Consider the following 25,020-nt stretch of genomic DNA (forward strand, 5'->3'; position numbering starts at 1 on the left):
AAAACCTGTGTTTTTCATGGCAAATCATAGAAAACTTATTGGAAATATGAGAATATACACTGGGAATATATGTTGAATATGGATTTAATAATTATCCCAATCATTAAACTATACACTGACTAGAAATATATTGCTGAATTTACATTTATGTTTTACATACAAGTACATATTTGGCTTCAGCACAAGCTTGAAATCCTTCTTGGGTTACTTCATTTAAAAAAAAATTTTATTTAATAAAATAAAAATAAAATAAAAAAACAGAAGTGAAATTGTGGTGGTAGATGGCTGATATTTTTAAACTTTTTTTATTTTTATACAATTAATCATGCCCCCTGACTTCCATGCAATTCTATATTTTAAGGGATTTTCCTATAACTAAAGCAATTTAAGTTTAATTAAATTGGTGGATTTTCTCAGCAAATATTTATTTTTTTATGGGATTAGCACTTAATTTGATTAATTAAAATGATGTAATAAATTCAACTAAACAATTTAACAGATTAACAGCCCTAGTTTTAAAATGTTATCTGCCATTCAAACAGCTTTCTCATCCAAAGTATCTAACAGTACCAGCTACAAGGACAATCCCCCTGGAGCAACCCAGGGTTAAGTGAAGTGCTCTAGGGCACGATAACGATCCCAGACACTCCATCAGAATACAGTGTCTCTGATTAAATATGAACTTATGACCTTTGGAAACAGATACTGTAATATTACCAGTCCAGCTCTATAACTGCTAAACGAGCACCACCCCAAATGAGAGAGAGAGAGAGAAGAAAATGATAATGATATTATAGTAATTTATGAGCGAATATAAGAGTTTGTCTAGATTTGTATTTCCAATAGATTACAGTAATCTAAAGTAATTTACAAAAATGAACAGCACTCTCATAGTAATAATGACAGCAATTGCCTAAAATCCAAAGTGCTCCCAAGCTACTGGTTGCATCCGATTATGTGATATTACAAACGAGAGTTTAAAATGAATGCACATTATGAGATGGATGCAAGCCGACACAAACGCACACATTCACACACTCTCATCCAAACAGAGCCAGATTTGTTGGATATTAAAACACCCCACAGGGAATATCACACATGCGATCTCACACAGCTACTGAGCACTTCTGAGCTATCGCTTGCCTTGATTATCGATGATGCCACAGATTTTCAACACTTTCAATTCATTTCTCTATTTTCATTCTCAAAGAGCCGTGCAGAAAAGAGTTTCATGTATGATCAATGTAGAGGTCCAGCATGAGCAGTAGACCATAATTTATGTTCTCCTCATTGTTCTAGGACAAAATAGAGCTGAGCTCGACAAAAGCCGATGATTTAGCGTTGCTTTGATGATGGTTCCACTGTAGCGACAAAGCTTCTGAGATTACAAAGGAATATATGTTGAAGCATGCAGTCTGTGAGTTGCAATACTGTAGTACGGCAACAGAATGTTTGTTTCTCCACGGATCCAGAGAAACACGTTTTCTGATCTCATAATCACCAAAGATCATGACCCCCATTGCAATTAGTTTTCTAAAAGGCATATGATCAGAGGCATGCATGCACGCATTTGCACACCCTCCCAACATGCAGATCTGAGCAGTGTGTCCTGTTTAGCGGAGGTCAGGGCTCAGTTCTGCAATGGTTCAGTTGTGGAAGTGAAACTGACTGCTCAGTTCACTCTCACGAGCACAAGACTAACTCGCTGTCTCAGTCTGATGGAATGTGTGCTCCCTTGACAGCATTATTAATTCAGATTTGCACCAGCTAGACTGTGACAAACCCATAATGTGTGGTTGAGGAAACGACTCTTAACTGGCATATTACTCAAAAGGATTGCATTAAACAGCATGACACATCTCTACGCCAGATTCTTACCAACTCTCTGTATAAAAAGCTGTGAAAACTCATGATGTGAGTCATACTTCACAAGTAAAAATGCAGAATATTCTTCATGTTGGCAGGTAAGATCAGCCGCATCGTTCTGATTACATGGCTAATGTTACAAGCAAACATCACCAGCTTTATCAGGAGAGGAAAGCTAGTTTCAACCAGAGGGAAAGGCCGTAAATGTGAGTGACAAGAAATAAACAAGAAAGCGACTGTGAAACTGCTGCAATTCACATAGCACAGAGTGTAAAGCCAGGCCGCAGGCCCACCCGAGGGGCGTATGATGATGTCCGAAAAGTTTAACAGGATAGCATGTAAAAGGCACTTTTTGATGTATTTATTTTAGTGTCTAAACTGACAAATGAGAATTTATTTTATTAGACGTCTAAAAATGAAGCTGACATTTTAAAATGACATCACAGCGGAGTTATTAGGCTTATGTTATTCCCTTGTGATTTGCAGATGAATACAATATTTAACTGCAGATGCCAAAGGACTGCATCCACACAGAAATGGCATGCTGGGCGCAGATGATTCACCGGCGGAAAGCAGTTATTTGGGACTGTGTGTGTCAGCGATTATATACCTACAAACCTTCCTAACTTGCGCAAGGGAGGATGGCAGCGCTCAAAGATGTCAAAAATATAATGACTCCCCCTCCCTCATACTGAACTCTGAAAGTAATGATGAGTAATGAGTTGGTAATGTAGAGTAATGTGTGTAATGATGGAGTTTTATAAATGTAATTTAGTTTGCTCAAGAGATTCTAAATTATTACAAGCACATCATGATCTGAAATTACGTGTGCTTGGTTTGACAATAGTTTTTTTTATTTTTTATCAGATTTTCAATTGGCATGGAAATTCTGTAAATCAAAAGAAATGAAAATGCATGTGTTAAATAGGAAAGAATATAAAAAAAACAAAAGAACAATGAAAATCAGTCTACAGTGACAGAACGGCCTCTGCATGCAGGGATAAAAGGAACTCATGGGGGTGGTTATGCGTGGAGTTATATAATGAAATGGATCATTCAGATTGAGGGTGGTATGATGATTCTTTTTTTAATCATCCTTTTAACAACTAACTACCGTAATTTAGGTTGCAATAAAGACCCAATGCTTTCTATAAAACATCTATAAAACAGTCTTAACGAGAAAAAGAGCACAGTTTGCACAATATATAAACCTTATTAACAACTTATAAAGTTGACAGCAGGAGATGGTTACAAGAGGTTTCTATAAAGTATTAGTCAGGAGCCCCCTGGTGCCACAGTACATGTAATTCTCACCCTTAACCACAAATAAGTACTGAGTGCTCGACTGCTCTTGGACCACAATTAAACCATGACATGATGCACATAGTAACTAAAAGACGAATCTGACAAACAAGTCTACTTGAAAATTGACATTATGCTTAGATACAGCAGGAAAAAACGGTTTGTGTGTGCTGTTTTACACAAACACTTTGGGTTTTTTTTTATATATATATATATATATATATATATATATATATATATATATATATATATATATAATTAACTACTGGCTTACACATACTGGGCCATTTTGTTGGGTTATTTTGGTAATTTAACTATTTAAATAGCAGCGGTCCAGAAGAGGAACTGTAGGTGTGACAGTAAGTTTCTCTTGCTTGTGTAGGCTCGCTCACTACATTCTGTTAGACATTAGCAGTCCAAGATAATTTACACAACTCTTCACTCGTGAGTGATGGTCAACTTTCTCTTTTAGGCCGATGGTATGGGCTATATCAGTTATGCGTCTACTATCGATGTAAATCTCTCCATATCTATTTGTGTAATCTGGTTAATTTAGAGTGAGAATTCATATAGGCTACTTACGAGTTTTATTATTATTATTATTATTATTATTTGTCTCAGAGAAAGTCTCCTAAACAACTGTTTCTCAAATATTAAGGTGAAATTGTAAAATTAACCTATTGCATTACTGTCTTATTCACATGAACATATCAAAAACATATGTTTTTATAAGGAGGTATTTATTAATAACCAACAGAACCACTGTAAAAATAATTTTGCAAGCCACAGGTATCCCCTTGCAAAGGAGAAAGTGGCAACTACCGAGTGCGAGCTTAAACTTGAGCAGTTATAAAACCAGAACTAAAAGGCTGCATAAGTCGCGTGTTTGGCAAAACGAGGATGACGGTCTGATAGCAAAAAAGCAGCTGAAGTCATAAAGTGTTACTGTTAACAGTTTTTGCCGCGCGCGTTTCCAGCGCCATTCGTGCCATTCTAATGGACGCATGTTATTCCATAAACATTACCTTCGTCGAGAAGCCGTTCGAGGTGGTTGAAGATCCCGCAGAAGTTGGGCAGACTGCTCATCAGTTTCTTATCGTTCATGAGCTGCATCAGATAATCTGGGGTCGGCTTCGGCTTCTCTTTCGTTTCCATTTCCCCCACCATATTCCACAGAAATCACCACCAACGCCCCAGAACAGTGCCAAAATAAATAAAGGCTTGAATATAAATAATAAATAGAGTACAAAAACGCAAGTGAAGAAGGCAAGTGCCTGCGGAAAAGGCGGCTGTCTCTGTCTTTTCGCGCAATCCTCTGCTGCAATAGGCAATTCGGGAGATGACAGTAGTTAAGTGCAGCTGATGAACTGAAATTAAATAAACGAAATGAAATCTAAACGTATGGTGAGGCAAGCCAGGTCTCCTGTCAGGAACAATTCCCGATAAATCCCACAAGTTAGTCGTAGAGGCGACTCCCGCGTGCCCGCTGCCCCTTTTAAGATTTATTTTAGCGAGAGATTTGTCCTTAACTTCCTCTTGAGGCGGTGAAAATGCACCCTTTCCCCGAGTTCCCCAGAGCTTCCTGTGTCTTGTCTGTCTGTGTATGCGTGCAGCACTAGAAGCGTCTGTCCCTCCCGTCTCTCACGCGCAATTGGCATTCAGTTCTCCGTTACCGACCAGCTCTTCTTGCGCTCGCGAGCCCGTTACATGATCACACTGAGTCCCAGCAGCAGAAATCATACTGTGGGAGGAGAGAGAGAGCGAGAGAGAGAGAGAGAGAGAGAGAGAGAGAGAGAGAGAGAGAGAGAGAGAGAGAGAGAGACTGTACGTTTGAAAAACAATTAGCTCATTTTAAATGCGACTCGTTTCTGAAGCATGTCTGTAAGATATGCATCTGGCGTATTGTGATGAATGTATTCAAATGAAATATTGCACAGAGATGCCATTTTTCGCCCCTTAGGTGAACGTGAATGTCTATCCATTCTCCAAAACGCTTGTCCTCTACACTAACCAGTTATCACAATTTCTGTGTTATCAGTGTTTTCATATACTCCGTCATGTGGTTCTGAGGAGATGGTTTGTTTTCATTTAAACACAAAACTAGATGTTGGGCAAATTTTAAGCTGCTCTGGCATAAATAAATAAATAAATAAATAAATAAATATGTGCACATGTGCTACTGTATACTATCATAAAGCCATGCAGTTAGGTTAGTATGAGGAACAGAGTCAAGTATTAGTTTTGTCACCCTTTTATTTATTTATTTATTTATTTATTGTTTGTCATAAAGAGCAGCTCAGACAGTCTACCAAATATCTCCTTTAGGATTTCATAAAAAAAAAAAAAAAACAAGAAAAAAGAAAAGCTAGTTTAAAACATTATGAGGGTAAGTTTTCATTAAAAAAAGGTTAAAATTTTTCACCAAAGCAAAATTAAGTTAAATCTTTCTTTCTTTAGTTTTAAGCCATTCTTTAGGTTCTACCTCTTACATTTACCATTTAGTAATACTGCTTGTTTTATTGAGAATGAAAGCTCTGTCCTTATTGTCTTGAGGTGTTTGTGAACCTGAGTGTGGATTGGTCACATGAGTCTAATGTTAAAAGACTCATTTGTTCTCTTTGGGCAAGCTGGATGGGAATAGTGAAGTAGAAGAAGTGCGACTGACTAAACACATCTGAACGTACCACAGTGGTAAAGAAGAAAACAAGGCATTTATCTCAATAGGAGGACTTCCTCTGCAGAAAAAAAAAAGAAATCATTACACAATGCGGATGGAGGCTAATGCTTTGTCAATATGTACCAATACTTGACTAAAGCTAACGCTATGGGAACAGCTCCTCCCTTTGGATTAGAGAGCTTTTTAATTTACATAATTAACATTCTTTTTGTCCCTATTGGAGCAGGATAGCTTAGAGAGCTACAGAGATTTCAAGTTTGATGTGCTACATTTTCATTCCTAGCATTCATTTAATGCAATGCATTTGATTTTGGAAAATGAACGCTATGCCCTAGTACCTCACTTTGAAATAGCAAACATGTGCAATTTCAGAAAGAACTGAAGTTATTTTCCCACACAGTAAGCATAATTTATGACTGTTTAAATCCCTTCATTACTATGTTTATATAAATACTCTAATTGGCCTAATGGTTTTGTCACTTCTTTTGTTATGCAAAGCAGTTCTCATGCATGGTGCTGTTTGGCTTTTAGATGCAGCCATCGAAGCAATTGTTTGAAGTTACATTGGTCCATCACTCCAGTTCACGTGACTGAAAAAAATAAGAAGCTCGTATGAGAAACAGCCGGAAAACAAAACGAAGGGCAATGTGGAACAACACACCAGAGGGCTGAGGAGATGAGGGTAGAGAGGGCTGGCGGCCCAGTATCTGACAGCATGGAAACAAACGACCCACCAGAAGAGGAAGGGATTGTCCAGGTCCTGCCCAGCACCTTTTCATCCTTTTGTGATGCCCGGGGCTTTCACATGCAGATCGCCTTGGACGCAGAGGCCTGTGTTAGGGCGCTTTGCCCTCCTAACTACAGAGAAAAAGGGGTGTATTTACCCCTCACCCCTTCTTCAGCAAGAACTGCCCCACCACCCCGCAGCTCTCTGCTCCCTCGCTTGCGCTCCAAATGATGGAAGCCTTGTTTGAGAGCAGAGGAATTATGTTAATGAATGCATTCCTTCACACATGCACCCTGAAACCGGGCAAGCTTGTCTCTGTTTGGTCGCTTTCAAACCCTCGCCTTTCATCTCACTCCGGCTCCCTCTTTCTAGCTCGATCGCTTTTTCACTTGTTCGCTTTCCTTCAGGTATCCCAGATCCCCTCATAAACCCCCTTCTCTGTAAGTGCATGTGACCAGTATGTGGGTTTGAGCCAAACATAAAAACAGCCTGTAAACTGAAGAATCCAGACACTGTCAAGGAAAAGAGGAGTCTTCACTGTGGTTACACCTCATCTATACTTTTTGCATGTTTTTGAACATATGTATGAAGAGTAACTAGCCAAAATGATGTCATTAGTATTCAAAAGTACACGCGCACACACACACACACACACACACACACACACACACACACACACACACACACACACACACACACACACACACACACACACACACACACACACATTTGCAATTACATTTACATTTATGCATTTAGCAGACGTGACTTACAGTGCATTCAGGCTAACAATTTTTTTTTATAATTTTTTTTAACCTAACATGACACACAGACAGCAACTAAATGAAATGCATTTGACTTATACCATACATAAATGTTTATTCACGATTTACTGTCAAATAGGAGCTCTGCTATGGAATTGTGTTAGAGCACTGAACTCAGTTCCACTGTCAATATGTTGATATTGTACATTACTGTGTCTATAAAAATGTACATACACATTTTACATACTGAAAATAAGCATAACAGCCCTCCAGAGAGCTGAAAACTGTTACAGTAATAGGAGCAGCAGAAGCTTATTTAAATATAATATTGCTTGGATTAACTTATAGAAAATATTTAAGAAATCAATGTGCTGATGTGTCCTCTAAATGTGAAGAATCTGTGCAATTATAGTTTTGTGAAGCCAGAGTGCATTAAATTTAATTCAGTCATGAATGATTGAATGCATTACTGAAACAACCATGAAACATCAATAATGATTTCCATAACTGAGCTCCAAGGCTCATTTCCAGTGCAAAATGTCTTATCGAACACATTACTAAATTTGATCATGCTCCACCAAATAAATCGGTCATTAGTTCCCATGGCAGCCATGTGGCTCAGTGTACACTAAACATCCATGAGCAGATCCCTCAGGGTGAGAGACTGTGCCACCTATAGCCACAAAAATCCCACAAAAAGCCCGATCAGGTTGTCTCCAAGTTTTTATTTATTTATTTATTATTTTTATTTTTTAGGTTGTTGTTGTTGTTGTTGTTTTTTTTTTGTTGGCCAAGTCTTTTGTAACATGAATCCGCTGTGTGCTAATTTGACGCGCTGCAGAGATAAAGGGGGAACTCACGTTAGTTTCAGCATCAGAGGATCGGAATGTGGGCCATTTAATGCAGGAGTCAGACAATTCCTCTCGGACAGACCCACATGGTTAAATGAATAGAGAAGTAATTAACAGAAAGCTTTGACTCACCGGATAAAACAATATTCAAATCAGAGAGATTGAGACAGAATGATAAAGGAGGCTGAATAGTAAAAGATTTTTAGTGTTACTGAACGGCAAACTATGAAGAGGAGAGGATAAAGCAAAAATAACTAACTAACTAACTAACATAGAGATCTGAGAATAGAGATCGCAGAACTCAATTTTGAAGAAAAAAAGTGCTGCTATTTTGTTTTATCATTGAATTAAAGCTTACAAGCACATGTATACATAATACATGTACTGTACTGTATGTGGCCTTTTTTTGTTAAATTAATTTTCATATTAGATTAGTGTGAAATCTAGAGAGAGTGCAACTTTAGGATGTGTATCTAAAAGCTTCATTGGAAATTGGCTTAAGTACAATGTTCATTTAGGAGTTCAGAGTTAATGCACGGTCAATTAGCAAAATTTAGGAAAATTTTTGTGAGTAAAAAAGGTTTATCATCAACAATAAACCTTTTGTAAGCACTGCATACACAAAAGTCACTTTAAAACCTATCTGCCTTCTGCTGGCCAATGAGGTGAATTTGCGTAACCAAATAGAACGCAAGAAAAATCTGCACAGAGAATATGAAACTTCGAATGAGGGCGAAACATGAAATATCATGTGAATTTCTATTGAAATGATTGGATTTTGCCTGCTAAATTTTGCAGAGCAACAATAAATGTGACTGCATTTTAAAGACCGCAAATACTATGAGACACAGAGATTATGGCAGGGGAAAAAAAAAAAAAAAAAAAAAACCTTGTATTAGGCACTTTAAATTATTTAATTTGCCCAAAATGAAAATTTTGTCATTATTTTCTTACCCTCATGTCAAACCTGATATTTTTTTTCTTCTTCTGTGGAACACAAAAAGAGATTTGCTAAAGAATGCACTGGTCGCTATTTTGCATGCAGTGGAGACCAGACCTTTAAGCTTTAAAATGTATTCAAGAGCATGATGAATGTATCTTAAAAGCAGTCTGAGAGACCTTGGATTACATGCTTCTGATGTCACATGATAGCTTTGTGTGACAGACACAGACAGATATAAACCATTATTCACAGATTATCTTGAAATCCTGCCTAGCTTTCTTTTGTGCATTCATGAGAATTCATTAGAGAAATAGCAAATCCCCAATTTGTGAACAAAACCTTTTTTATTTGGGGGGGTGGTCCCATCTTTTCTCTGATCCATTTCACTAAAAAGGTCTGAACGATTTATTTACAAATCAACTGTTTTGATCTGATTTTCACCCACAGCTAACAAGTAATTTGGAATATATTTGGAATAAAGTCCACATGTCATATGGACCACAGTTATGATACATTTATAGTGCTTTTTCTGGTGTACCCATCTTTTATAACTTAAATCACATTAAAGACAAATACCAGAAATGTGAAAATAGTTGCCATAAATAGTTAACCCACTATCTGCACTCTTATGGAAAAGAGCTAACAGGACATTCTTCAAAATTTCAGCTTTTGTATTCTACAGAAGTAAGTAAGTCATACAATTTTGGAATGACATGAGGGTGAATAAATTCTGACAATTTTCATTTGAAAACTGGGTGAACTTTTCCTATAAATCAGTGTTAAGTATCCAAAAGTGAATTTTAGTGCTCCTACTTGTCAGAACAGATTAAAAGCTCACAAAACCCCATCTGAGCGTACAACATAATCATTCCAACTCAGCTCTTTCACTATTGTCTACAACATGGACAATTTATTGAGTCAACAGGGGATTTCTGGGAGATAGCGCCTTCATGTAAAATGAGTTGCCAGGCATATCTCTTTCACCTCACGAGTCTATTCCTGCTTGATTTTATACTGCATCCTTTGAGGCTCAATGCTATTTTGTTTGTTTGTTTGATTTAAACCCTTTTCCAGAATGAACCCAGTTGTGTTGATCAAAATATCCATATTTACTAAAATTCAGCAACAATCTAGTCCTTTTTTAGCATCTTTAGTCCTTATTTAGGCAAATATGCCTAAATATTTTGCTATAAAATTAAATATGAAGCAGCTCGAATTGATGATATAAATAGAACTAAGGAAGTGAACAAAAATGACTCTGTGTATTTCACTTTATCAGTGACATCAGATTTGATTTGCCATATATGAGTAATGTTTCCCACATGCAAAAGCTCAGTCTTTAAACACGAAGAGCTAAACTGTTTTCCCTCCACTAAGAGAGGACTTGCCCGGGCTCTTCCCATGACAGAATATGAATGATGAGATAATCTAATGGCATCAATATGATGCTATTATAGGCTGCCAGTATCCCAGTTTGAATGTGATTTACATTACAATAACACTTTCTTCTTCCTAGGCCTTATCACACACAACCCAATTTCTTCTGCCCTAATATATTCATGATTATTGATGTCTATAGTTATTGGTTTATTTATCATCATTTATAATCAAACACAATGTAATATATTCTGTGGGCTTCAGTAGCTCTTTGTAAATTTGCCATGTTTGTGTTGCTTTTATATTTTATATGGCATTTTCAGTAAACGATTATGCATGATTTTTTTTTTCTTTTTTTTTCCTGGTAGATGATTAAACAGATGGAAATACCCCATATCTGACCAGAATAAAGTCTTTAGGGTGGGATCTTTTAAACTGTGCCAGTAAACCAGCAACCCTCAAGGGATCATATTCACAAAACATGATTAACAGAAGCAGTTTTCTTAAAATATAATATATGAGAAAAAAAAGGTACTCTACTCCTAGTAATACCCCCTTGACTTGTTGTTTTCCAAAGTGGTTCAGTGTTGTACAAAATGTGACACACATGAACAGAGGGTTGTTCTTATTTTTGTGTCATTCCAGTTTTACCAGCATCACCAACAAAGTGTGCGATTTCTCGGAGTGTGTTCTTGTCTGGGCAGATCCATATGTGTGAGTAATGGTGTAAATATGCTCAGCCAGAGTGGACAGTGACTCTGCGAATCCAGTGCAGACAGACATCAATTGTCTTCTGCTGGGAACACTGTGCTCTATTGTAACCTGCCGGGACCAGCAAGCAGAGGACCAGGACACAAAGACAATTAGTGTACTTCCAGCTCGGAGACATCACCACACTGGCCTCTCTCAAACAGCCACACACAGATAATAATGGCTCCTCCCCTGTACCACAACAGAGAGGAATCTGCCACACCACTGATGACCCCAAAGTCATTCAACCGTAGGCATGGTGCCAGTGTGCTCTGTGCTGGATGTGCGGAGAGGGAGAACATTTTCAGATATATAAAGTTCAGAGGTATCAAGAAGCCCCTTTAGATAAACTACGGTTTCATTGATAATCGTAGATATTTGTATGTATAAAGTGTGGCAAATTTTTGATACTTTTACGTAGACACTGAAATGAACACACTGACAGCATCTAAAACATAAACATTATATGTATATATAATTTTAGAAAATAACAAATATTTACAAACCATTTAGCTTTATAGAATATTGAATTCATAGAATCAGTTAGTTGATTTATTGTATTTCATCAATGAGACTGATTAAATAAATGTTATGATATTTAAACATATTTACCTAATTTCTTAGAGTGTCATTTCTGTGTTTGATTTCTGTGTATTTCTGTCGCTGTATTCAACTTTTAAAAGATTCCATTTTGTCATTCATTTTGTACTCAAGTACATTCGGTCATTATTTATTTTGAAACAATTTTCACTGAGAAACTGTTAGTAAATTTCACAAATAATTATAAAGAAATGGCAAGTTACACATTGAATTAAACATCAAATTTTGAAGTAGACATACTGAAATAGCATTTCCCTGTAAAACACTTTCCAATAATCTTTGTTTTATTTACAACTTAAAAAAATTATTTAAACAGTGTATAAATCTGATCATAAAAGTAATACATTCTATTTTAGTGTTATATTCCAAGCCTTTAGAAGCCACTATAATAAAAGTTTTTAATTTTTTTTTATTTTTTTATTAAAGTTATTTATTATATTTTAGTGTCTAGGACAAGATTGTAATTTAACTTTGCCCCAATATTGTACATTTCAGTGCACATCCAAATGCTCAAAATTTGCTGAATGACCATGTTATTCCATCAATAATTTTTTTCTTTCCTGATGGCATGGGCATATTCCAAGATGACAATGCCAGGATTCATCGGGCTCAGATTGTGAAAGAGTGGTTCAGTGAGCATGCAACATCATTTTCACACATGAACTGGCCACCAAAGAGTCCAGAGTCAGACCTTTACCCCAATGAGAATCTTTGGGATGTGCTGGAGAAGACTGCGCAGTGGTCTGACTCTCCCATCATCAATACAAGATCCTGACAAAAATGTAATGCAACTCTGGACGGGATTAAATGTTGTGACATTGCAGAAGCTTATCAAAATGATGCCACGGCGAATGCGTGCTATAATCAAAGCTAAAGGCAGTCCAATGAAATATTAGAGTGTGTGACTTTTTTTTTAATCAAAGCTAAAGGCAGTCCAATGAATATATATATATATATATATATATATATATATATATATATATATATATATATATATATATATATATATATATATCAGTTTGTTATATTTTCTGACATATGTCAGCTTTCTTTTTACATATGACAACCATCCATCCATTCATCCATCCAGCAAAGCAACTAGCATAGGACATCCCACATAATAGAATATCTAGGCAACCCACAACACCCCAGAGGCGGACAGAGTACACAGCTTCATTACTTGAGTAAAAGTACAGATACCCCCTGCTAAATTTTACTCAAGTACAAGTAAAAGTACTACAGTCAGATGTCTACTTAAGTAAAAGTACTGAAGTACTTGTTTTTAAAAGTACTTGAGTATCAAGAGTACATTTTCTAAATATTGCATTACTGCTGCCACAGTGCTTACATTTATGTACAGAAACGTCCTACATAGAGTTATGAAAAATTTTAAGTAAAATCAAGTCATTTTCATCTTTTTACCATGTTGCTTTATTTAACATTTCTCACTTGCGCACAATGGCAACGCACTGACAAACCTCTTCTAGAGTTTTAATGGAATTTTTGCAACCACATTTGAACCTGACTGTGTTAAACACACCGCATACTCAAGAACATCAAAGCAAATGCTCAGCTTACATTAATGTGTAATATCAGAAAAGAAAATTCAGCTAAGAATTGTGTGTACATGTGAGTTTCTCTCTGTTTTTTCATCAATCAAATCAATAAACCTAAATCAGCAAAGAAGGCAATATAGCAATGTTCTGACACACTTCTGAACCTGACCGTGTTATACACGCAGCATAGAAGAGAAAATAATAATTATTAAAGAAAATCAGCTAATCAGCTGTGTTTAGGTCAGTGTACAAAGAAGGAAAAATTAAATTCGGCTAATTTGAGTGACAGTATTAAAGGGTTAGTTCACCCAAAAATGAAAATTATGTCATTAATGACTCACCCTCATGTCGTTCCAAACCCGTGAGACCTCCGTTCACTTCATTTACAGCGATATCGTTGACTTGATTGCAAATTATTGCACAGATACTATTTAAACTGAACTGAGCTGCATGATGACATCACTGAATTCAGTGATGAACTGCCTTTAACTGTCATTTTGCATTATTGACACTGTTTTCCTAATTATGGTTGTTCAGTTGCTTTGACGCAATCTGTTTTGTTTAAAGCGCTATATAAATAAAGATGACTTGACTTGACTTCGGAACACAGTTTAAGATATTTTAGATTTAGTCCGAGAGCTTTCTGATCCTCCATTGAAAATGTATGTACGGTATACTGTCCATGTCCAGAAAGGTAATAAAAACATTATCAAAGTAGTCCATGTGACATCAGAGGGTCCGTTAGAATTTTTTGAAGCATTGAAAAAACATTTTGGTCCAAAAATAGCAAAAACTACAACTTTATTCAGCATTGTCTTCTCTCCTGGGTCTGTTGTGAGCACGGGGGCGGGACAGATGGGGGTTGGGTTTGGGGCTGGTCAGAGGCAAGTTAAATACACATAAGTAAATACATAATACATAATTATTAAGAAGAATTATTGTGATAATAATGAGACTTATTCATATTTCTTTTTTCTTTATCTTTATTATAACAAATTTTATATTACATAAAAGGAAAAAAAATGTGGTGCATGTAGAACATGTAACAAGAAATTTCATGTACTTGAAGTACATGGAAACACCTTCATGTTAAATACATGAGGTAAAGTACTTCATTTATTTAACATAAAGGCGGTTCTTGAACCGGTTCTTGACTCGAGAACGAGTCAATGTTTCGTTCGTTATCTGGCTCGGTTCAGTCAGTGTACTGTTTGAGTAAATGAATTACTCCGGGATATTGGTTTATTTTGACTCAGAGGGAGTGTCAGCCACATTAAAAAAGTTAACAGCTTAAGTCATTTGTGGATAAATGCTTATTGTAGACGCGAACCGTTTCAAATGATTCAGTTCGATTTGGTGAACTGGTTCAAGAAGATCCGGTTACATCGAGTGATTCGTTCGTGAACCGGATATCACTACACTGCAGTGCTGTGAACGCGCTCACAACAGACCCGGAAGAGAAGACAATGCTGAATAAAGTGATAGTTTTTGCTATTTTTGGACCAAAATGTATTTTCGAGGCTTCAATAAATTCTAACGGACCCTCTGTTGTCACACGGTCTACTTTGAAGATGTTTTTATTAACTTTCTGGACGTGGACAGTATACCATACATACATTCTCAATGGAGGCACAGAAAGCTCTAGGACTAAATCTAAAATATCTTAAACTGTGTTCCGAAGATGAACGGAGGTCTTACGGGTTTGGAACGACATGAGGGTGAGTTATTAAAGACATAATTTTCATTTTTGGGTGAACTAACCCTTTAAGCCCCTTCCTCTCACAGACATACAGGCAAAGGCAGGAGAAAATACTTTCAGCTGAATAACACCATTCTCACACACACAATCTATGTGTGACAACTCTCTGTGTGTGTGTGTGTGTGTGTGTGTGTGTGTGTGTGTGTGCTGTACTTCAATTCAATCAGATGTAATGAAGTCTTTGGCGGATAGCTGAATGTGATTGTTGATAGGCTGTGTCCCAATCATTGGCACCTACACAATCCAATCACGTTTGAGAGGGAAACAACAAATTTCCAAGATTTTTCTTTTTTTCCGTCGCACAAATCTTTTATCGTTTAGGCGTTTTGTCCACACGGAATCCGGCGTTTTGGAAGAGTGAAGCCGATGTTTTTTGAAACCGGGTCCCAGAGTGGATACATTTGAAAACTCCGCCTTTGCGTTTTCGTCTGGACGGCGAATCCGTATATTTTCTGAAATGAAGTCATCAGCCCACGTCTCGCCCTAATCAGACACCGCTACGTCATGTAATAGCAACAAAAACATGAACAAACACTTAACGATTGTCTTTTTATTAACTAACATTAACACAGATTAATAAATGAATTGTTCCATGTTCGTTTGTGTACCACGTGCAAGGTTTATGGGCATAGTCCAAGTGTTCTTCTCCGTTTTTAGTGTATCTCTGTGGCAGAATACCAGCGCCACATACTGGTCTGGCATGTACTTGGGGCTTCGTACGGACGCGGATATTTCTTGAGACGAGGAAAAAAAAGATCGGATTGGTGTAAGCTCCGTCTCCGTGTGGACGGGGCCGAAGAAGTAACGGGTACTTACGGTTATGGATAGAAATGTAGCAGAGTAAAGAGTACAATATTTGCCTCTCAAATGTACTTGAGTAAAGTCATGAGTACTCCCCAAAAATCATACTCGAGTAAAGTACAGATCCCTCAAAATTGTACTTAAGTACTGTACTCAAGTAAATGTATTCCGTTACTGTCCGGCTCTGCAACACCCTAGCAAACATAAAAAATAAATAAATAAATAAAACACTTTTACACTTTTTTTTTAATAATCGTAGACCTAGCATGGCGCACCTGTAGATGGCGCTATGCTAGTAGTGACGGGGGATTCTAAAACTAACCATGACCTTGTGTCCAGCTCAGGTGGTTACATGTGTTGACATCTCATGAAATGTAAAAAAGGTTATCTTGGGTAACTTTTAAAGTGGACATCGGATGCTACATGCACTTTTACAAGTTGTTTGAACTGAAATGTGTGTTGGCAGTGTGTGTACACAACCACCCTATAATGATAAAAATCCACCCAGTGTTTTTTATTTATTTATTTTATTAATCTACTAAAGTCTTTACCCCTTTGTCATATTGAGCCAAAAATCAGACAGACAGGCCCCTCCCACAATAGTTTGATTGACAGATATACATATACATAGACTGGACTGGCGTCTTACCTTAGACCCACCCTGAGTAAGCTTTGATCAGTCCGCCATTGTTTCCACGGCGGAAAAGATGTAAACAAGAATGTCTCCTAAGCGATTGAGGTGTTTTGTTGTTGGATGCAATAATGAACTTAGCAATCATCATCTGAGCCGCTGAAGATGCAGTGGATTACGTTTGTTTTTAAAGAGAATGTGCCCCGAACTACATAAATGCGTCTATGTTCACGCAAATCATTCGTGGGCCAGCTTCACCTGCAGGAAAAGTGAGTATAAGGTTTTTTAATGAATCTTTGCAAGTCGCCTTTCCTAATAATGTGCTAATTAGCAAGTTTCACAATGAGTTAACGTCTCTCTGATAGTGGCTCGGAAGAGAGGGGCGGGGTTAGCAGAGCTCATTATCATTTAAAGGAAAATGCTACAAAACAGCTTGCACTGAAAAAAGCTGTTTTTAACAGGGTAAAAAAAGGTGTTTTTTTTACACTACCACTGAGAAATTTTAACCAAACTATATTACAGACTTTTCATTAAGACCCTAAAGAATCATATCAACTTTTGTAAAATGGGCATCCAATGACCCCTTTAACACTTACAAGAACATGTGTTTCAATGAAAATATGAAGGAACCACGGAATCCAGGCATTAAACCACAATTCACTGAATAATGCGGAATGTGACAGAATTTGGCCAATTTTAAATTAAGCAATCAGGAAGTAGAGCTGCACAACTAATCAAATTCAGATTGTGATATGGACTGGACTATATTGATCTTTGTTCACAATCAGAAGGTGCATTTCTTTTTGAATTTACTTTTGTAATATTGATTTCAAGTTTGCTGACTAAAACGTTTATTTCACTGCATTGCTTTTTTGTTGTTATTTTGGTGGTCGAAAGAACATCAGTGAGTGGATGTGAAAAAGATGTCAGAAGTTTTTGACGTCAGTTTGATTTGCATTTTTAACGTCAATGTTTGATGCCATTTTGATGTTTTTCTCTCAATATCAACTGGACATCAGTGTGTGGATGTCAAATGTACGTCAAGTTTTTTGCGTTAGTTAGATTTGCATGCTTTTTTGTTGAAAGAACATCAGTGAGTGGATGTGAAAAAGATGTCAGAAGGATTTAAAATATAGCTCAATACAGTATTGCCATAGAAATGTATTAAATTGCTGTCTTATTCAGTTTTGTATTATGATATGTTTACTTTAATAAAATATTAAATGTGAGTTTTCATGGTCAATTACAAGGAGTTTCTTAATTTTCTCTCTTCCTATAGGTGCATACGTTTGTCAAAATGATGATTCATCAGTTTCTGTTAGTCCTACCCACAATATTATGTTAATATATAATATATATTATATATACTACAATATATAATATAATATTACGACGTAAGGAGAAATGCATGCATTTGTGGAGTTGAATTTGAAAATACTGAAACAAATATCAATCAGTCAATTGGATATACCAACTGAAACTCAGCAATGTATCCAGACAGTCTACAAATGAAACCAGACCACCTACAGGTGATTGATTTATAAATTATAAACTTCCCAGATAGCACAATGTGTCTGTTGCAAGGTGTCTGTTAAAGATCACTTCATCTGGAAAGCATCTGCTGTGTACAATTACCTTTTAAATGTCTATTTGACATCTGATAGGAAATGTCCTATAGATGTATTGGAGATGAGCAAACATTCTAAAAAATACATCTTGCAGATGTAAATGCAGACATCAAATAGACATCTCTGTGATGTATGTGTGCTATCAGGGTTCTGAGCTGAGCTTGTTTGAAGGATCATATTAGCAGATCGCTAAACAGATCTGCGAAGCCCCGTTGTCTCAGACTAAGGTAATTCTTTACAATAAACCTTTAGTTAACATTAATGCACTAACATCAAAAATGAGCAATACATTTGTTATAATATTTATTAAACTTTGTATCCAAAATTTATTAATTTTTCTTTATTAATCTATACACAAGACTCCAAGCGTGACAGAAGAACATTGTGGTCGATAAATGCAGTGCTTAGGTCTAAGAGGACAAGAGCCATGGGTTTCCCTGAATCTGTTGTGAGAATTATATTATTTCAGACTCTTAGCAGGGCAGATTCAGTGCTATGTAAAGCTTTAAAACCTGATTGAAAAACTTCATTGTGACAAGTGGGGCGGGGCTGATAGCTGTGGGAACGGAGTGAGGCCAGTGGAGTAATTGATAATAAGCAACACCTGCTCCACTCACCATCTTGAGTCCCACAGAGGAGCTCCAGAAGGATAAAAGGAGGAGTAACGACAGTGAAGGAGGAGAGAGGACCAGGCCTGGGATTTATGTTGTTTTGTTTTTATTTTCAGTTTTTGTAACTATCATCACAATATTTTCATTTTTTTATTTAAATGGTTAAAAAAAAAAAAAAAAAAGGACATAAGGTTTATGCTGATTTTTTGTAATCAGATCAGAGAAGTATTTGCACTTACCATATTACCATATGACACCTGCAGTTTATACTTTTCCCACTTGCGCTCAGCTTGTTTTACAACTGTTTCAAATTTAAAAACTTCAACCTTCAGGCTTTTCAAACTACTTCAATCTCTTGACCAGGCTTTTGCGAGCTAACATAATTTTGTCTTGACAAACTTTTTTATTTTATTATTATTATTATTATTTTAATGTAGTAATTTTTATTCAAATCTGTATCCCTAACTATGAGCAATAGTAGTGATAAAGCTTGTCTATATGCTTTTCCCATCCTTAGATCTGCCACACTGATTCCTGACCTGCTCCTCCTGTATGCCAACAGTACTGGGCCAGATTTGAGAACAGAGGGATGAAGCCGTCCCTCTCTGTTTACTCTGCAGCAGACTCTCTATTCATGTCTTTCAGAGTGAACGTCCGCTGTTAGTAAAGCAGACAATACTATGTGTCTGCCGAATGCCTTGGCTGCATAAGAGAGGAGCTACTACTGGACTAACCTGAAGCATTTATGAAATAATGTGCCAAAACTGCCTCAGGGCTTTATATGTGAAACCAAGTAAACAGCCATAATTCTTCTTGATGTCTTAAATGCACAATATATAAGTGACAATTATGCCGCAAGGTATTGGTGGACATATAAGGGCAACCAGAATGTGGCTTCATAATGAAGTTACCTGCAAGGAAATTGTAATAGAAATTTCTAATAGAAATTATTAACATATCCCACCATTTTTCATTATTTGTTTTGCATTGAAAATAAGGCTAATATTTTATTTCAATAGTCCACTTTTGACATGCTGCTGACTACTTTGCAAGTACATGTCAACTAGCAGTCATTAGAGAATCAGTAGACTAACTGCTGAATATCTGCTAACTAGGGCTGTCAAATGATTAATGTGATTATATATAAATACACACACATGCATGTATATATTTAAGAAGAATATGTTATGTTTATATATTAAATATATTTATATATAATATAAAATATAAGAATATAAATATATAAATGTATATACATGTAAATATTTTTCTAAATATATAATTTATGTGTGTGTATTTATATATACATAATAAATATACCCTGTACACATACATATATTATGTAAACAAAACTTTTATTTTGGATGTGATTAATCGTGATTAATCATTTGACAGCCCTACTGCTAACACTTTATTTTGATGGTCCACAACATACATTCTACTGAATCTAAGTAACTTTAAGTACATGTCAACTTATTGTACTTACCATAACTCCAAACCTAACCTAACCATTTACTCATATCCTAATGAGTTAGTTGACATGTAGTTGCAAATTAATTAATGAGAGTTGACATGTAGCCTACTGGCAAAGTTAGTAGAATATCTAAAGTGGATTATCGAAACTAAGTTGCTTACTTAAAGAGAAAATGGTTAGATGTTGCTCATTAATAGTTCAGGAGACCTTGTAGTTTAAGTATCGGGTCCTAAAATTCCTAAAGACTAATAAAAAAATGCATGCAAATGAGATTTCAGAATACTGAGATAGATACAATGTTTCCCATACATTGATGTACCAGGGAAACTGCCATTTCTGCAAATCCAAAAGCACCTACTAATGCCAGAGAATGAATTTGCATTTGCATTCGGCCCATCTGCTTTTTTTGTTCAGGGGTCTCCAAACTCTGTCCTTAAGGGCCTTCAGAGTTTAGCTTCAAGTTGCCTCAACGCACCTGCCTGGAAGTTTCTAAGATGCCTATTGCCTAGTAACACCTTAATTAGCTGGTTCAGGTGTGTTTGATTATGGTTGGAATTAAACTCTGCAGGACACCGGCCCTCCAGGATAAGCATGAAGACCCCTAAATCAGACCAATGCGAAAATTGACTGATGTTTCCACACAGCAAACATACAGAGCAGAGTTGTAAATGTGAGCCAGTATATATATATATATATATATATATATATATATATATATATATATATATATATATGTATATATATATATATATTTCCCCCAGGGGAAGTGCTGCCACACATAGAGTTTAAGTCTGTGGGAAACACAGAGAAAAGTAATTGCACACATCTCCTTAACAAGTCTCTATTTCTTGTCTAATTCTTATATGTTCAGTATCTACTGCCTCATTTTAATAGAGACACTGCATGATTTATTGCACTTTTAATAATTCACTTGTCACCAAATTTAAGTGAACTGCAAAAGCTCAAAGGTGAAAAAAATAATGCTGAAAAATCAGTTGCAGAACCTACAATATACATTTCCAATTATTCACCTAAACTTATGAGGTGGGATTAACAGATAGACAGACAGATAGTGGGTACAGAAAAGAATCACCCCTCTTTAAAATAATCACATTTTGTTGCTTTGAAGCCTGAAATGAAGAGAGTGACAGTTTTTGTTTTATCCAGCTGTATTTACTCAGTGAAACGTATAACAACCAAGTGAAAGATGTCAGAATGAATGAATGAATGAATGAATAAATAAATAAATAAATACATTTGTAATGAATATTTCACCTAATCACCTTTTCAATGGCACACAAAGCTATTTGACTTTCAACTGTGATCAGATGTGGTCATTTTGATTAGCTGAGCATGAAAAGAGCTTTCTTGGAGCATTTCAGTCCTTGGTAGTGCAACTGAAGCAAACAATCAACTATAGGTGGCAAGGCTCTGTCAAAAGATCTCCGGGATAAAGTTGTGGACAGGCACAAGTCATGAGATGGATACAAAATTTTTTCAAAGCCTTAATTGATGCCTAGAAGCACAGTGAAGTCTATTATTAAGAAGTGGATGGTATTTGGTACAACACAGACCCTCCCTGAATCATGATGTCGCTCCAAACTGAATGAAAGAGTCAAAAACTGGAAACTGGTCAGAGAGGCGACCAAGAGGCCTACAGCAGCTCTGAAGCAGCTGCAGGAATTTATGACAAAGAGTGGTCATTGTGTAAATGTGACAACAATATCACAAATTCTCCACAAATGTGGCTTGTATGGGAGGGTTGCAAGAAAAAAGCCACTCCTCAAGAAAGGGCACATACAGTCAGACTGAGCTTTGCCAAAACACGCCTTGAAGATTCTAATGCAGACTAAAATTTAATTATTTGGCCTTAACACAAAACAATATGTCTGGCATAAATCCAAGACAGCTCACCATCTAAATAGCAGCATTTCTACAGTAAAGCATAGAGGTGGTGATATCCTGTGATTGGGGTGTTTCTCTGCAGCAGGGACTGAAGCACTTGGGGCAAAATACTGTCAAATTCTTAAGGAAAATCTGCTGTCCTCTGTCAGAAAGTTGTCAGTGGGAAGAAGGTTTACCTTCCAACATGACAATGACCCAAAGCACACAGCAAAACTGAGAACACAGTGGTTGAAGGAGAAAAAGGTGAATGTCCGTGCATGGCCTCATCAGAGACCAGACTTAAACCGTGCTGGAAATCTGTGGAATGACAGATATACCCCCATACCCACTGAAAATCAATAAATAAATGTATGAATGTAGTCTTTGAAATCTTTGCAAATCTGAGCAATTTGAGATATGTTGTGATCACTGATTTATGTGTGCTTAAGTTAATTTCCCATGTTGTCCTTTTGCCCAATTGCTGTACTTTTAGACTTAAGAGTTGGAGCGACTGCACAAGTGCAGCGGAGCAGAGAGAATTGGCTCTTTTCCAACCTCCTTGCATTCCCATCCTAATCCCAGTAATGTGGTATTCCCTCTACCACACCCCCTGCCCATCCCATCTCGCAAGATGGTTAGTCAGGTTAGTCAGGACCATGAGGAATGGAAAACATTATGTCTCCAATCTCTAGCCATGGGGAAAGATGACTCAGAGAAGACATAATTCTTTTTAAGTAGACGATGGTCATCCATCTATATCATGCTTGGAAGTTTTTCCAAACACAAACAGTGCAAGAAATGTAGGCCGGTGGGTGTGTGTAATAACAGAAGTTTCTTTCAGCTGTGTTTAATCAAGCATCATTTTACAGGTCTTGTGGATCATTAGCTGAGCCATAATAACCTAATTATTTTCATTATAATTTTTTTTTTAGTCATCAATTATTTAATTTGCGTTTAGATTTACAGGGTCATTAGGCATACCTCCCTACACACTTAGCAGTCTGTATCTATATAAAGTCACCTCACACGAAAATGTGTGTTTGGAATGTCCTGCAACATCATTAATACAGATTAGGTTTACAATATGATGACAAAACATACTTGTGGAAATAAATATTTAATACTTTCATATGTATGAATGTATATAGGACATCCAATTTTTTTATAAATATATATATATATATTTTAATTATTCTAACATTTATTCAATTCTAAATTAAAATGAAAAATATGCTATTGTTTATTATTAATGGTGCCATTAATAGTCTGTTGGCTTTTGGATTATTGCAGAAAATGACACCACACCACAAACTCTTTTAACCTTTCTTTAATATCCAAGAACATTGCGAGAATTGCGAGTGTAAACACAACAAGGCTGTGAAAGCGAACTAATGAGTAGATGAGTTTTCCTGTTTTTACAGAACCGCCTTTGTCAAGACACATAAAAGCATAAAAAATTACTAAATGACATAATCTTGATCTTGTTTTAATCACAGACCCTATTTCAGACACAAACCTATTCAGAATTGACTTCAGAACGATGGAACAGATGTGCAAAAATCTAATTTCTGGGTTTTAGGACTCGTTCAGTCTATTCCTGTTCGTAATACACTGACTAAGGGTACTTAATATGTTATCTGACATGTTATTATTATGTTAATAGCCTGTGAGCACACTAGTGGGCAATACCAGACTATTTTGTCTGTCTGGCTGCACTTTGAACAAATACCTTTTCTTCCCACTAACAAGGAGCATGTCCTCCCATCATTAGGCTGAGGTTGTGTAGCTGTGAAGGACTCACACCAGACCTAAAGCAAAGAGTTGCTTTATAGAGCTTATGTGTTGTGTCTTTATCCCACACCAACATCTGCACAGAATGTTCTGGCTGAAGGAGGAGGAAGACACTGGCTGGGTGGGACAGTGCAGCTGCTCAAAGGCTCTGGCAGAGACTGATACTGCCTATAGAGCCCAAAGGACTGAGAATGCTGGGGCTGGGCTTCAGCAAAAGCTCTGTTCTGTGTAATTGGTCTGGTGTGATTACATAGCTGTCATGCTGCCGAGAGGGCTGTGGTCTGGGCCTGGATGTCAAAAGGAGAACGGGTCAACTCTGCAGCTATGCAGCAATGGGAGCTTGAGACCAACTGGAATGCACATCTTGAGTCAGAGTTGGAAATCTGGACTATGCAGTGATAATACTGAAACCTCAAGCAGGGTTTCAGTGAATGTCAAATAGTGCTAGAGATTATTGGGAGATGTTCAGCTCTTTGGTTTATTTTCTGTTTGAAAACAGATTTAGTTTCTGTTGTTCTTTTGTGTACAGTTATACATTTTACTGCAAGATGAAGTCTAACACAATAGTTCATTCAAAAGTTCATGAAACTTCTGCCATCATTGCTGTTAACTACAACTTTTGCCTCAATAAACTCCTAATTTGCTGCTTATTAATAGTTAGTAAGGTAATTGTTAAATTTAGGATTCTCAATTTTCGCTATTTTTGCCTTCTCAAAATGTAGTGTGATTTAAGCCAGCTGAATTCATTACTGCATGACCCAAGATGGATTTGTCCAATAAGGATGACATCCAAAATATGCAGTATTGTGGAGGATCCAGGAACAGATTGAAAACCCCTGATCTAATTAGTGTTGGGGAAAGTTACTTTTAAAAGTAATGCATTATAATATTGTTTACTCCCTAAAAAAGTAACTAATTATTTTACTTAGTAACTTTTTATGGAAAGTAATGCATTACGTTACCTTTGCGTTACTTTTTCAATCTGCTCAGGGCCTGCCTGTTTGCTTTAAAGGGGTCATATGATGCGA

At 36.6% G+C, this 25,020-nt stretch overlaps 1 protein-coding gene across 7 annotated transcripts in view; it reads right to left on the minus strand.

The window, feature by feature from the left end:
- LOC109100471 (protein quaking-like) overlaps positions 1 to 4,892 on the minus strand; it is a 94,809-nt gene extending 89,917 nt beyond the window's left edge. For 3 of the 7 annotated variants that reach the window (XM_042768484.1, XM_042768486.1, XM_042768480.1), the window contains exon 1: positions 4,194 to 4,891. In XM_042768484.1, the coding sequence (XP_042624418.1) occupies positions 4,194 to 4,335 (142 nt within the window). In that variant the 5' untranslated portion in view covers positions 4,336 to 4,891. Of the gene's footprint in view, positions 1 to 4,193 lie in introns of all 7 variants that reach the window. The other 4 variants (XM_042768482.1, XM_042768485.1, XM_042768483.1 and 1 more) reach the window with 2 other exon arrangements.
- Between the last annotated feature and the right edge of the window lie 20,128 nt (positions 4,893 to 25,020).

The sequence above is a fragment of the Cyprinus carpio genome, chromosome A13 (assembly GCF_018340385.1).
Source record: "Cyprinus carpio isolate SPL01 chromosome A13, ASM1834038v1, whole genome shotgun sequence".
NCBI classification, from domain to species: Eukaryota; Metazoa; Chordata; class Actinopteri; order Cypriniformes; family Cyprinidae; genus Cyprinus; species Cyprinus carpio.